At 48.7% G+C, this 13,097-nt stretch overlaps 1 protein-coding gene across 2 annotated transcripts in view; it reads left to right on the forward strand.

Annotated features, from left to right (window-relative positions):
• Positions 1-4,234: 4,234 nt before the first annotated feature.
• The window catches only part of Impa2 (inositol monophosphatase 2), a 30,886-nt gene continuing 22,023 nt past the window's right edge, over positions 4,235-13,097 (forward strand). For both annotated transcript variants that reach the window (XM_029471991.1, XM_021150962.2), the window contains exon 1: positions 4,235-4,518. In XM_029471991.1, the coding sequence (XP_029327851.1) occupies positions 4,417-4,518 (102 nt within the window). In that variant the 5' untranslated portion in view covers positions 4,235-4,416. The remainder of the gene's footprint in view (positions 4,519-13,097) is intronic.

The raw sequence follows: 13,097 nt of genomic DNA on the forward strand, positions 1-13,097 counted from the left end.
AGCTGACCAAAAAAAAAAAAAAAAAAAAAAAAAAAACAAAAACCAACCAGCACACCAGGGTAGCTTGAATCTGTGTTCCTGTGTCTAGTCATTCATATTTTACTAGAATAATCTACTTTCTAGTTCTTTTTTAAAACAGAGTTCTCGCTTTCCACTAACATGTCTGAGTTGTTTGAGAGCAAGCAGGTTGTTTTCATCCTATGAGGAGGAAGAGAGGCAAGAATGTCAACTTTGGGCTGGAGAGATGGCTCAGCAGGTAAGAGCACTGACTGCTCTTCCAGAGGTACTGAGTTCAATTCCCAGCAAACACATGGTGGCTCACAACCATCTGTAATGAGATCTGATGCCTTCTTCTGATGTGTGTGAAGACAGCTCCAGTGTACTTACGTATAATAAAAAAAAATAAATCTTTAGGCCGGAGTGAGCGGGGCTGAAGAGAGCGAGCAACCTTCATTCCCAGCAACAGTGTACTCACATACATAAAATACATACATACATACATACATACATACATACATACATACATACATCTTTAGAACTGGAGAGGTGGCTCAGTGGTTAAGAGCGCTGACTGCTTTTCCAGAGGTTCTGAGTTCAATTCCCAGCCACCACATGGTGGCTCACAACCATCTATAATGGGATCTGATGCCCTCTTCTGGTGTGTCTGAAGACAGCTACAGTGTACTCATATACATAAAATAAACAAATAATTCTTTATAAAGAAAAAAGATGAAACCAACTAAAAGAATGAATATAATGGACAGTCCAGTTTCTTTGATTTATTTAGTCCTGGAAGATAATATCTAATTTCAATGGAACCTGTCAGAGAGAAAAGAAACCTTTGCCTGGCATTCTGCTTCTTTGGTCTTTGTTCTGCTCCAGAAAGGACAGAAATGGGAGTCCTTGCTTGTGGCCACCCCCTGGCTTTTGGGCTCCTGCCCTTGCACTTTGTATAAGGCCTTCTGGTGACCAAAGCACACGTTTTGAGGGTGTGCCCTGGGGACATCGAGGGAAGGGGAAGTTGAAAGGGTTTTCAAGCCAGAGCGTGCAGCAAGCACACGTGGCTTGCTAACGTTAACATGGCTTCCAGCCTCTGGATGCTGCAACATATGAACAGGAGGCAGGCTGGGTGGGGCGCTGTCTCATGTGCCCACTGAGACTTAGAGGCAGTGGTCTTTTATTTGGTTGGTTGGTTTGGTTTGGTTTGGGTTTTGGGTTTTTTTGTTTTGTTTTTGTTTTTCGAGACAGGGTTTTTCTGTGTAGCCCTGCTGTCCTGGAACTCACTTTGTAGACTGGCCTCGAACTCAGAAATCCACCTGCCTCTGCCTCCCAAGTGCTGGGATTAAAGGCGTGCGCCACCATGCGCAGCTTTGGTTTGTTTTTTTCAAGACAAAGTTTCTCTGTGTAGCCCCAGCTGTCCTGGAACTTCCTCTGTAGATCAGGATGGCCTCAACTCACAGAGGTCCACCTTAAAGACACGTGCCACCAATGCCTGGCCCAGAAAGGGTGTGCTATTTGTTATAAAAGGCTGATTTCAGTATTCCGTGAGTAATGGATTTATTTACTAATTTATTTAACTTTTGTAATGCCAGGGATTGAATTTAGGGCCTCAAGCATTCAAGGCTTAATAACTTAGACTTATTAAATATCAATTATATGGCATACAGCATATTAGTCTCTTGAGGCTATGTTGGTGCATAAATGAATATCTTTTTTTTTTTTTTTTTGGTGCTAAGGACAGAATCCAGGCTAAGCTATGAGTTCTACCACTAACTCATATCATAGTCACAAAGACCATTCTTTTTTTTTTTTTTTTAAGATTTTATTTATTCATTATATGTAAGTACACTGTAGCTGTCTTCAGACATACCAGGCATCCGAAGAAGAGGGAAGAGGGCATCCAATCTCATTACAGATGATTGTGAGCCACCATGTGGTTGCTGAGATTTGAACTCAGGACCTCTGGAAGAGCAGACAGTGCTCTTAACCACTGAGCCATCTCTCCGGCCTCCCCCCCCCCCCTTTTTTTCTTTTCTTTTCTTTTCTTTTTTTTTTTTTTTTTCGAGACAGGGTTTCTCTGTATAGCCCTGGCTGTCCTGGAGCTCACTTTGTAGACCAGGCTGGCCTGGAACTCAGAAATCCACCTGCCTCTGCCTCCCGAGTGCTGGGATTAAAGGCGTGGGCTACCATTCCCGGCCACAAAGACCATTCTGTATTTGAATGGAGGTAAGAAAAAAGAGACCTGGTTGGCCACGATCTTCATACCTGTCAAAAACACACTATTATACTGATAGATATTTGTCAGTTAGACGAAGAAGTTATCAATATTTTCTGCAAGTAGGTTGATACCTGTAATAAAATTTTCATACCATTATAACTGAGCTTCTAGATTGAACCATAGTGTGGAGGCAGGGAGGGGAGCTAGAAAGAGCCAAAGTCAAATCTTATCATGCCTCGTCTTTAATCTCCAATGAAAATTAGCAATGCGACAACACCTACCACCTTTTTTTTTTTTTTTTTTGGAGACAGGGTTTCTCTGTGTAGCCCTAGCTGTCCTGGAACTCACTCCGTAGACCAGGCTGGCCTCGAACTCAGAAATCCGCCTGCCTCTGCCTTCCGAGTGCTGGGATTAAAGGCGTGCGCCACCACCGCCCGGCTCACCTACCACTTTTTCACTTTTTAAATGTTTGTAAGTTTTCAAATAAACCCGGGACAGGTTTCACTCACCCACCACCTACCCTAAACCTCTCCTTCCCAGGGGCTGGGCTTCTGTTTCCCTCCCCCCAGCTTCTGTTCCCTATATAACTCAGTCATTTTGGCTACTAGCACTCTTTGGTTCTTTTTGCTCCTGGCTTGCTCTTCTGGGATCCCCTTGTCCTCACCCCCACCCCCAAGTCCTGGGGCTCACCTGTTTCAGCCAACTCCTGGCTTTCAGTCAGCTCGCCTGTTCAGTCTGGATTCTTTTAGATGGCTAGGCTCCCCCTCACTTTTACAATAAACCTCCTCAAACCATACTTTAGGTTGGTCACGGCCTCATTTTTCATTCAATTTTAAAAATCACGCGTTATTTATTTCTGTACACACCTGTGTACATGGCACACCCCTGTGCATGTGGTCCGAGGACAATTTTCAGGGTGGGTTCTCTCCTCCCACCAAGGATGCGGAGGCCGGAGCTCAGCTTATCCGGCTATGCAGGAAAACACCTTCGGAACCATGTTCACCGGCCTCACGGTTCAGCCTCACGGTTCATTTGTAAAAGAGACACTCAGAGCAGCTTTAAGCGTTTTCAGTAATCCAACACCCTTATCTTGAATATTATGAAAGAAAAACAAAGATGGAGGAGAAAATGCCTTTAGCGGTCACATACTGACCTCAGCGATCCTTGTTCCTTCTTTCTGTTATGAGGTAGGTGAGGCAGAGTCCTTAAAGGTGACCCTAGCTAAAACGGCTTACTGCCATCTTTAGGTTAACTTAGAAAAAAAAAAAAAAATCCGGCCCGTCAAGGTTTTTACATAAAAGTCCTCCCAGACTGAGAATTCACACTCCAGAGTCATTTTATGTGGGTCAATTTCTATAAAAGCGGTGGATAGAGGGACTAGTGAAGTTAAACTCTTGAACACCCCGGGACGTGTCTTCCTAGTATTTGCATTTTCACAATAGGCGTGGCTTAGTTTTCAAGGTTAAAAAGGTTATTCCTCGCCATATAAATTCTAATCACAGTCTTAGCTAGAGCTCCAAACAAGTTTTAAGTTTAAACAGTTTACAAAACCCAGAGACGGTCCTGCGGTTTGGCTTGCAGTTCCCACCCACCTCACACCTGGGGACCAGGCAGTATGCGTGCTCGCAGGAAGAGTTCCGATACCCGCCCATCACCAGCCGCCAAGGACTGGAAGTGCCCACCTTGCGTTCCCAATAGCCACCTGGCCAGGACAGGCTGGAAAGTGAGCCGGGATTGGCGCGTGGCTGGGCAGGGCGAGCATGGAGTTGGGGAGGTGGGGCGGAGCGGGGCGGAGAGTGGGATGGGGGCGGGGAGAGGGCGGAGCGAGGACTGCATTGGACGCAGAGGTGGGGAGGGGCTTGGGCTAGAAAGGCAGTGGGGGAGGGACAAAGAGCGCAGGGCGGGGCCTCTTCTGGAAGGCGGGGCTAACGCTGAAGGGCGTGGTCAGGGAAAGGGAAGGCGGGGCAAGGGCTTGAATTGGGAGACGGGGGCGGGGCGGGGCTCGAGGCGCGCCTACTTGGGCTGCAGCCCCTTGCGGGCCTTCCTGCTGCAACGCGCGCTGGAGGACGCACGGCTTGGCGGGAAGGCGAGGGGACTGTGCGGAGCCTCCGGTGCTGGCGGCGGCCACGAGTGGGAGCCTGGGTCCGGCCGCAGCACGCGGAACAGAGCAGAAGGTGGCGGGGCCCGGCGAAGCCAAGATGAAGCGGAGCAGCGAGGAAGAGGAAGAGTTGGTGCAGGGCGTGGGCCCCTGGGACGAGTGCTTCGAGGTGGCCGTGCAGTTGGCGCTGCGTGCGGGACAAGTGAGTGCGGTGGCAGCACCCAGCTCCTCAGAGCTCCATGGAACACCGGAGATGGGCGGCGTGGGCGTGCTGCGGGCACGTGGGCGGGAGCGGAGTTGAGTTGCAAGGATAGGGCCTGTGTTGTTTCTGGGCTCACCTTTCTCTGGCCCTTCACCCCCCCCCCACTCCCTACAGCGGGAGGAGGTTTGCATGGGGAGCATGGGGGTCAGCACCATGGGGAGAAGGGCACAGCCGTCGGCAAAGCATGAGGGACGCGCTGCTCATTGGGCGATGGAATGGCCAAGCGCTGAGTACTTGACCTTGGCGTTTGAGTCACCTGGAATACAAACGTCCCTGCGAGGCTAGAATACCGCAGTTTCTTTTTAAGGATCAGCTCTGCAGCCAAGTTGTGGGTGCTTCCCTGTTTCAACCCGAGGCGCGTAGAGCTCTAGCTGGGTTGCAGCTGGTTGTCCTCCTTGCATCCTGAGCCCAGACAGCCTAGGCTCACAGCCTGAGAGCGAGCGCCTCCAGGGAGTGACTGGCACAGACCCGAGTTCAGGAGGAACTCGTTAAGACTGCCGGAAGGATGGAAACCAGTGCAAAGCTGAAAAAAACCAGACCGGGTTTGAAAACTAACTGTGACGCCTCTGGTTTTTTTCTCTTTCATTTTTGTGTTCGCTCCCTAACTGTTCCCTAAAGCAGTGCCGAGTTGGTGGAGTGACTGTGCAGAGGTTCCCCAAGACGTCAGAGCAGGCCCGGTTGCTGTGCTCCTTAGGACATGTGTTTGAGCTCTGCTGACTCGGAGGAGGGGAGCAGGAATTACAGTAGTGCCGTGGACAGAAAGGCTTTTATCCAAAAAGCATTATATTCAAGTGTATCCGAAAAGACTCTAAAGGGATGCCTGTATTAAAAATGTTGTCACCATGCTGGGGATGGAGTCCAGTGGTATAGTGGTAGCTAGCATGCACATCCCCAACATAGCAAAAAGCAGAAGAACAAAATACTTTAAAACTACCCTGTGCAATATGCAGTAAAAAGGCCCTTCCCTGACAGCTGAGCTCAGGGCAGACAGTCTTCCTGGAAAGCAGAGGCTCTGTAAGCTGGAACTGACAACCCTCTTTGCCATCTCTGCGTCTCAGGAGCATCCTTTCAGAGAGCTGTGTCAGAGAGGGTATGCAGGAACTTTAAGGTTCCACTACAACGTTTTGTTGGTGTTCCCCCCACCCCCCTCTGGTGAATTTGAGAAGCACATGTAGGATTTAGGCACTACTCTGTAAAAGCTGGTGAGGGAAGTTCCCCGTCCTGTAGCCTCTCAGATTTAAATCTTTAAAGGTATGGAGGCTTGAGTGATTTTTAGTATTCAGTGACACCCATCGGAAGCTTGCAGTGCCACCGACACAGTGCCTAAGGGTCTTCTAAATTTTAACTTAAAGAGATTGTTTTTGCAATTTCCCAACAACAAAAAAAGCTTCAAGAGAGGAGAGAAAGGCAGTCCAATAAAGATTCTGACATTAGGAGTCTGGTCAGGAAGCGCAGGACTCTAGGCTCCCTCTAGGGAATTATGCTGCTTCCTGCCTGCCTGGCATTGAGTGAGGGAAAGGCTGAGAGAGACCGAAGGCGCACAAGGTCATGGTAACCTGTGTGAAAAGAGAGAAAGATTCTTTAAACGATGATCGGTAGTAATCCAGTCCTGACTGGAGAAAACAGCCTTCAGCAAGGCAGCCCGCATGGCAGCGAGTGACCTGAGTCTCCAGCTCCACCTGTGCCAATGTCCCACTCGTTCTCTGGGGGCTGCACACAATTACTAGTTGAGGGTCTGGGGGCTGACTGCTAAAAGGTCAGGGAGCTCCCAAGATCTGTATACCCAGTGTGACCTGGGGACACTATCTGCTCCTGAGTTTTCTTTGCTCCGTCCTGAGAGAGCTTCCTGTTGCAGGGATGCCCCCTTGCCTTGCAATTCCCCTTACCTTCTTTTCAACCCACAGCCCCTTTATCCTCAACCTGCCGGCGTCATCCCTGCATTTCAGAAATCCTGGCTGTGCGTGCGTGCGTGCATTGCAGGAGACCCCAGCGCCTTTCGCACATGCCCTACCACAGAGCCACGCCCTTAGTCCTTACAGTATTTTCTCCCTCATTCCTTCTGTTCTTCTCTTCCTCCTGAGAGGGTCTCCATGTTTAGCCCAGGTTGGCCTCATGATCCCCTTGGCTCTGCCTCCCGCGTGCTGGGATTATAGCTGTATAGCATAATCCCGGCTCACTGTAGTGTTGTTACCCGTGAGGGGCAAGAAAAGTACACAGTTTTTCCTATTGCAAAGCTGAAATTTGTTGTTGATATTTTAGAAAATTTGTGCTACTGCAATTAATTTTTTTTCTTAAAGATTTATTATTATATGTAAGTACGTTGTAGCTGTCTTCAGACACCCCAGAAGAGAGGATCAGATCTTATTACCGATGGTTGTGAGCCACCATGTGGTTGCTGGGATTTGAACTCAGGACCTTCAGAAGAGCAGTTAACTCTTAACTGCTGAGTCATCTCTCCAGCCCCTGCAATTAAAATTTTTACAGTTGTCATCGACCAAGAACTTTAACTTTTCTTGAATGCTGCCATATTTTATATATTACTTGGAACATGAAGGGTGTCGAGCAGGCTTTGATTCCAGCTGCATGCTTTTAAAACCTCTCTTCTAGCCTGTCAGTACCTTTCTCGAGCCATCTGTCCTATACAGGTATATTCCTTTTTCTGTACAGTGGCAGCCTACAGGCCAAATGGTGTGGGGGGGGGGGGGCAGGAGGAACGCTTCTGAGAGCCATCCCTTTATAGGCTAGATAACAATAACTTACAGACAGCTATGCCTGCACACCCCACAGATAGATCTCATGAAACCTAAATATCAACTCAGATTCTTTTTGTGTGTGTGTGTGTGGTTTTTCGAGACAGGGTTTCTCTGTGTAGCTCTGGCTGTCCTGGAACTCACTCTGTAGACCAGGCTGGCCTCGAACTCAGAAATCCGCCTGCCTCTGCCTCCCGAGTGCTGGGATTAAAGGCGTGCGCCACCAACGCCCGGCCTCAACTCAGATTCTTGCCCAAATTGTTCATACCCACTTAAGTACTAGCTGATGCCGGGTCTGATGGGGTTAGTAGCGAATCTAGGAGACCAGGTCGAATCTACATTTGACTTCTGCCCACTTGCAAAAAAGGGAGATCTGGGGAGGTGAGACTGTATTTCATTAGTTTTAAATGTCCTTTGCATGTTTATTTGCTTCTTTGATAGTGTTTGTTTTTTGAACTGTGGCACTAAAGCAGTGACATTCATTCACGAGGCGATATGTGTCGAGCAGCTCAGGGACTGTGCATAGCCTTCGCTCTGAATGTGATGTGAGGGGTGTATAGTATCCTGTGTGAGACTCAATAGCCGCAGTCCACCTGGCTGCTGTGTAGATCCTACCCAATATGGCTGAGCTGTGTTAAGAAAGAGGTGATGATAAAGGATTGATTACCAAGGCTGAGGTGGCAGTTTGAGGTGGATGTGGGTCGTGAGGGAACGGCGCTAGGATGATATCAGGGATTTGGGCCTGAAAGTCGGGTGTCACTCAGGGTGGACAGTGTCCTGAGAAAGCGAACTGCCGGTGAGGCAGGTGTGGGGGTGTCCTGAGCTTCTGACACATGGACAGCCCAGTGGAATTCCCAGTCGAGAAAGACTGACCAGATGCAGATTGCAGGAGAGGTAGAACGTGGGGAGGCTGGTCAGTTGGCTGCCCACAGGATGCTATCACCCCAGCCTGAGCTCCTGCTCTTCTCTTTGGGAGAGTCCCAAACGCCCCTGTATGACGTCTTCCTCTGATGACTCTGTCTTCCTCTGATGACTCCGTTCTCCTGCCCAGGCTGGGCTGAGACATCTACCACTGAAGGAAGTGCAGAGAAAGAGGGCAGTGATCTTACATCCACAGTCAGTCCCTGAGTGACCTACAACTCCCCCCCCCTCCCCCCCGCCCCCGCTATCTCAGGAGCCAGCCTAGGAGGGAACTCTGAAACCTTCGCCAGCATTTAGTCCCTTCTCTGCCTGCCACCCCAGTGCTGCGGATGAAACCCAGGGTCCCTGTGAAGCAACAGGTCAGTAGCGCTGAGAAGCAGGTGCCCTTTGGAGGGTGTGCTGGTTTTCCAGTATCCTGACCCCACCCGAGAAGCCAGCTGTTTTCCTTATGTGAAGTCATGCTAAAAGGGGATGTGTTTCTTTTTATTTCTTTGGTTTGAATTTGTGAGACAGGGTCTTACTATGTAGCCCCGGCTGGTCTTGACCTCAGGATCTTCCTCCCTTGATTTCCCCAGGGCTGAACTTACACAGCCATCAGTGTATTGCTGTTATTTCGCCTCATCTTCCTCCTCTTTTCCTTCTGTTTCATTTCCTTTATTCAGATTTTTCTTTAAATGAAAAAGAAAAAAGAAAAAAAGAAATGGTGTGCGTCCGTATTTGAAGGTGAAAGTTGATGTTAGGTGTCTTCCTCTGCTGCCTCCTACTGTAATTTTTTTCAAGATTTTCTTTTTCTGTATGTGGGTGTCTTGCCTGCATGTTAGGTGTGTGCAGCACATGAGTGCAGTGCTGAAGAAGGCCAGAAGAGGGCGCTGGATCCCGTGGACCTGGAGTTACAGAGGTTAATTACATGTAGGTGCTGGGAATCGAACCTGGTCCTGTGCAAGAATAAGAGTTTTGTAAACCACTGAGCCATCTTTCCATCCCACTCTACCACCTTTGTATTTTTTGAGACAGAATTTCTCACAGTATCTAAGCCGGACCAACTGGCCAGCATGCCTCTGGCAACCACACCCACCATCACCACCCGTGTCTTTGTATCCCTGGTTCTTGAGTCACAGGCAGGTGTCACCATGCTTGGCTTTTATGTTGGTGATGGGAACCCACCCTCAGGTTATCATACTTGCATCACAAACACTTCATTGACTGAGCCTTCACCCCAGCCCCAAATTTTATTTAACTTTAGTTTTGTTTTGTTTCCCCCAGTGGGGAAGGGGCTCAGGAACTTTGGGTCCCCCTCTTTGTATATGCCTCATGTTCCTTTTTTCTAACAAAAGCTGTCTGAGAAAAATGGGAATGGAGTCTTTAAGAAGGGGAAAGACTGAATGTGTGTCTGGGAAGGAGGGAGTCCGGTGGATTTCCTTTTTGGTCTCACCTGAGGAAATGCTGATGGAGAGCCAGTTCTGATATCTGAGTCCCTGAGGTGGCCCTTTGCTAACCCAAGGGAATCTCTGCCTTGTGTTGATGATGATGATGATGATGATGGGGATGATGGGGAGGGCGTGGCTGTATAGCTGGAAGAGTGAAATATTGGTAACCAACTCTAGGCATTCCCCTTCCATGCCCACCCCAGCACTGGATCAAAGTGGGTTGCAGAAGAGGGAATCCTGACCAACCCTTACTCCCAGCCTTAGCCTGCCTGACTCTCAGGCTAGCCAGGATTGCTCCTGGCTTCTCCTGGAAGTCAAGGAGAGACTTGAGCTGAGGGGAGGCTTTGGTTTCCCCCAGGCTGAGTCAGTCTGAGAATCCCAGTGTGGCTGCCTCTGCTTGCTCCTAGCCTCTGGTGAGCACTGCCTGACGTCCCTCTGCCACGGATGGAGACTAGCCACAGAAGCCTGCCATCCATAAGACCACATAAAGGAGGTCACAAGAGAGCCTGAGAGGTGGGGACAGCTTCCTGAAAGACTGTCAGTGTTAATTTGTATCTTCGAGAAGGGCGAAGTGATGGGCTCAGGGGGTGTGGAGCGGAAGACACAAAAGGTCAGGCAAAGGTGCATATGAAGGTGGCGTGGCTGAAATAAGTATAGAATCCAGGAGCTGCAAGAGCCTTAGCCTAAGCCTGAGTGAGGTGAGACTGGGCTGGGGGGCATGAGAAAGGGAGATAGATGCGCAGTTGGCTAGAATAGGCGCTCGGCTTAGGTTGTCTGACACTGGGGGAGATGCGTAACTTTCCTTTTGGAGTTTGGAATTCAGGCTTCAGTGACTTAGGTACACATTTTATATATTAAACATTAACTGAAGGCTCTTCGGAGAGGTGAGAAAGGCATGCCAGAAGGTCTCTAAAGCACGTGCTGTAGGTAGTACCTGTAAAAACAATTTTTTTTAAGCTCACACGAACTTGTTGCTGGTAGAGTTTATTAAAATCTCTTAAGAGTAAAGGGAAAAGAGTCATGGAAAAGAGCTTAGAAAATAACAGCACACGCTAACTTGTTGCTGGCAGAATGATTAAAATCTCCAAGATTAAGGGGGAATGAGTCATGGGAAAGTGCTTGAGCTGGGACACAGCATGCACCCCCATCTCCCACTGCAGCTTAGCTATGGCTACAGAGCAGGGTGACAGGCTTTTAGATCTCACCGCATGGTGGCGAACACTCTGTCACCTCTCCCCTCAGTGTGTGAAGATTAAGAGTTAAACTTCTTTAGCTTCCTTTTCTTTTAAAAAGCCCTACAATATAATAATATATATTTTTAATATAATATATATTATTTTTATATATTTATGTATATATTTATAAATTATTTATATAAGTTAAACTTTTCCCAACCTTAGATTTTAGGTTCCTGTTTGACATTCGCATGTGGGGTGTGTGTGTGTGTGTGTGTGTGTGTGTGTGTGTGTGTGTGTGAGTGAGTGAAATGTCTGGTCATAAGCCATTAGATTTTTGTCAGATTTATTTTCTGACAAAAGCCAGAGTGGTAGGAGTCTGAGAGTGTTATCAGTCGGCCCAGGCAGCTGGCCTGGACTCTTAAAACAACTCGATGTCTCAGATGCCACTGTTGCTGTAGACAAGCACACTATGGCTCTGGGTCCCGAGTGGCTGTTCATCTCAGAGCTCTGGTTGTGAAAGGTAGCTTATCTCTACTCAGTCAGTGATAGAAAATGGGCAAGAACAAGAAGGTAGATGAGCCCACAGTTGTGAACTCACTGGCTGAGGTAAATGAATTTGTATAGCTTCCTCATGTGTTAGTCCACAGAGCTGGCACCATCCAAGGCATGCTGAGGAGGCTTACCAGCTTGCCTGCGGAGGAGGGTGAGCTTATCCTGAAGATGCTATGATGAAAAGCTCACTGCCTTAAAAGCACACAGTCTAGGGAAGAGACAAGACAGCCAGTGTCCCTTCCCCCTAGTCAGATGCTATGGCTACCAGCCACTGACTCAGAAGGAGGCTCAGCCAAGACCTAGATGTGCTGAGGTGTGACTGGGAGAGCAAGTCTGCGGTCGGGGTAGCTTGGGGTGTCATTATAACTAAAAGGGACATTGTGTCCAGAGAGATGAGAGGAGGCATGCAGGAGAGACCAGCGAGGGACTGAGCTTGACATGGGATGGTCCCAGGGTGGCCTCACGGCCTCATGCACTTCAGGCTGGGTATGAAGGGCCTGCCACACAAGAAACAACAGGCTAGTTACCTAACTGAATTTGTCTGATCCCCCACACTCCAGACGTCGAGGCAGAAAGAGCATGGTTCAGTGCTGGCCCAGCCTACATAGTAAGACCATGTCTCCAAAAACAGTGGCAGGAGGGGAGAAGGCATACACAAGGCTTAGTGTGAGGCCAGGACCTGATGGAAGGGAAGTAGCACTATTGGAGGGCACAGGCACATTCTATCCAGTATGGCAGCCACAATAACACAACAAAGGCTAAAGTGAACAGTCTTGTTTTAAAAGAGCACGTCACCCCCAAACCACATTGAACCCCTCTTACAGAATCTGTGGTGAGGTGAGGCCTGGTGTGGATAGAGGCTTTTGGGTCGTAGTGACCAATCCCAAGTGGCCCCTGAGCGCCACACTCAGTGGTGGGACTTTTAAACTGAAAAACCAAGCTTGTTAACTATCCCTGAGGTTAGACATGCCATCACAAACTTACAAAGGCCTTCCAGTGTGGTGAGTAGGCACCTCGGTGTAAGACAGCGAGGCATCTTTATCTGCCCCATCGGCAAGTGTTGGTGGGGACCTGCAGGTGTGGCAGCCTTTGCAGAGACTCACATCTGCTTGTAGGAGGTGGACACAGAATGAAGGGGTTCTCACCAGTCACCGAGTGCTGGGGACACATGCTGGTCTCTGCGAGAGGCCCCTTATGCAGGAGGTGCCTATCTGGCTGAGTCAGAAGAATGGTGTCTTAGTCACTGTCCTTTTGCTGTGAAGAGACGCCATAACCAAGGCAACTGTTATGACAGAAAGCATTTAACTGGGGGCTTGCTTACAGTATCAGAGGCTTAGGTAGCACTGGTGACTCTAGAGCAGTAGCTCATAGCTACAGCCTGATCCACAAACAGACAGACAGACAGAGAGAAAGCACTAGGACTTTTGGACTTTCAAAACCAACCTACTCCAAAAAGGCCACACCTTCTGATCCTTGTAATCCTTTCAAAGGGTTCCACTCCTTGGAGACCAAGCATTCAAATAGATGAGGTTATTGTGGCCATTCTCACTCACACCACCACAAACAGGAATATCTGGCAACAAAAACCTCATGGAAGGACACCACCCTTAGAGGGACATCATGGGAATGAAGATGTACCTGAGAGACAGGGTTCCTGCTGGTCTTGAAGCTCTTCAGATCCCTATAGCAAG

The sequence above is a fragment of the Mus caroli genome, unplaced genomic scaffold, assembly GCF_978045245.1.
Source record: "Mus caroli unplaced genomic scaffold, Mus_caroli_1 scaffold_19, whole genome shotgun sequence".
Classification (NCBI taxonomy): Eukaryota; Metazoa; Chordata; class Mammalia; order Rodentia; family Muridae; genus Mus; species Mus caroli.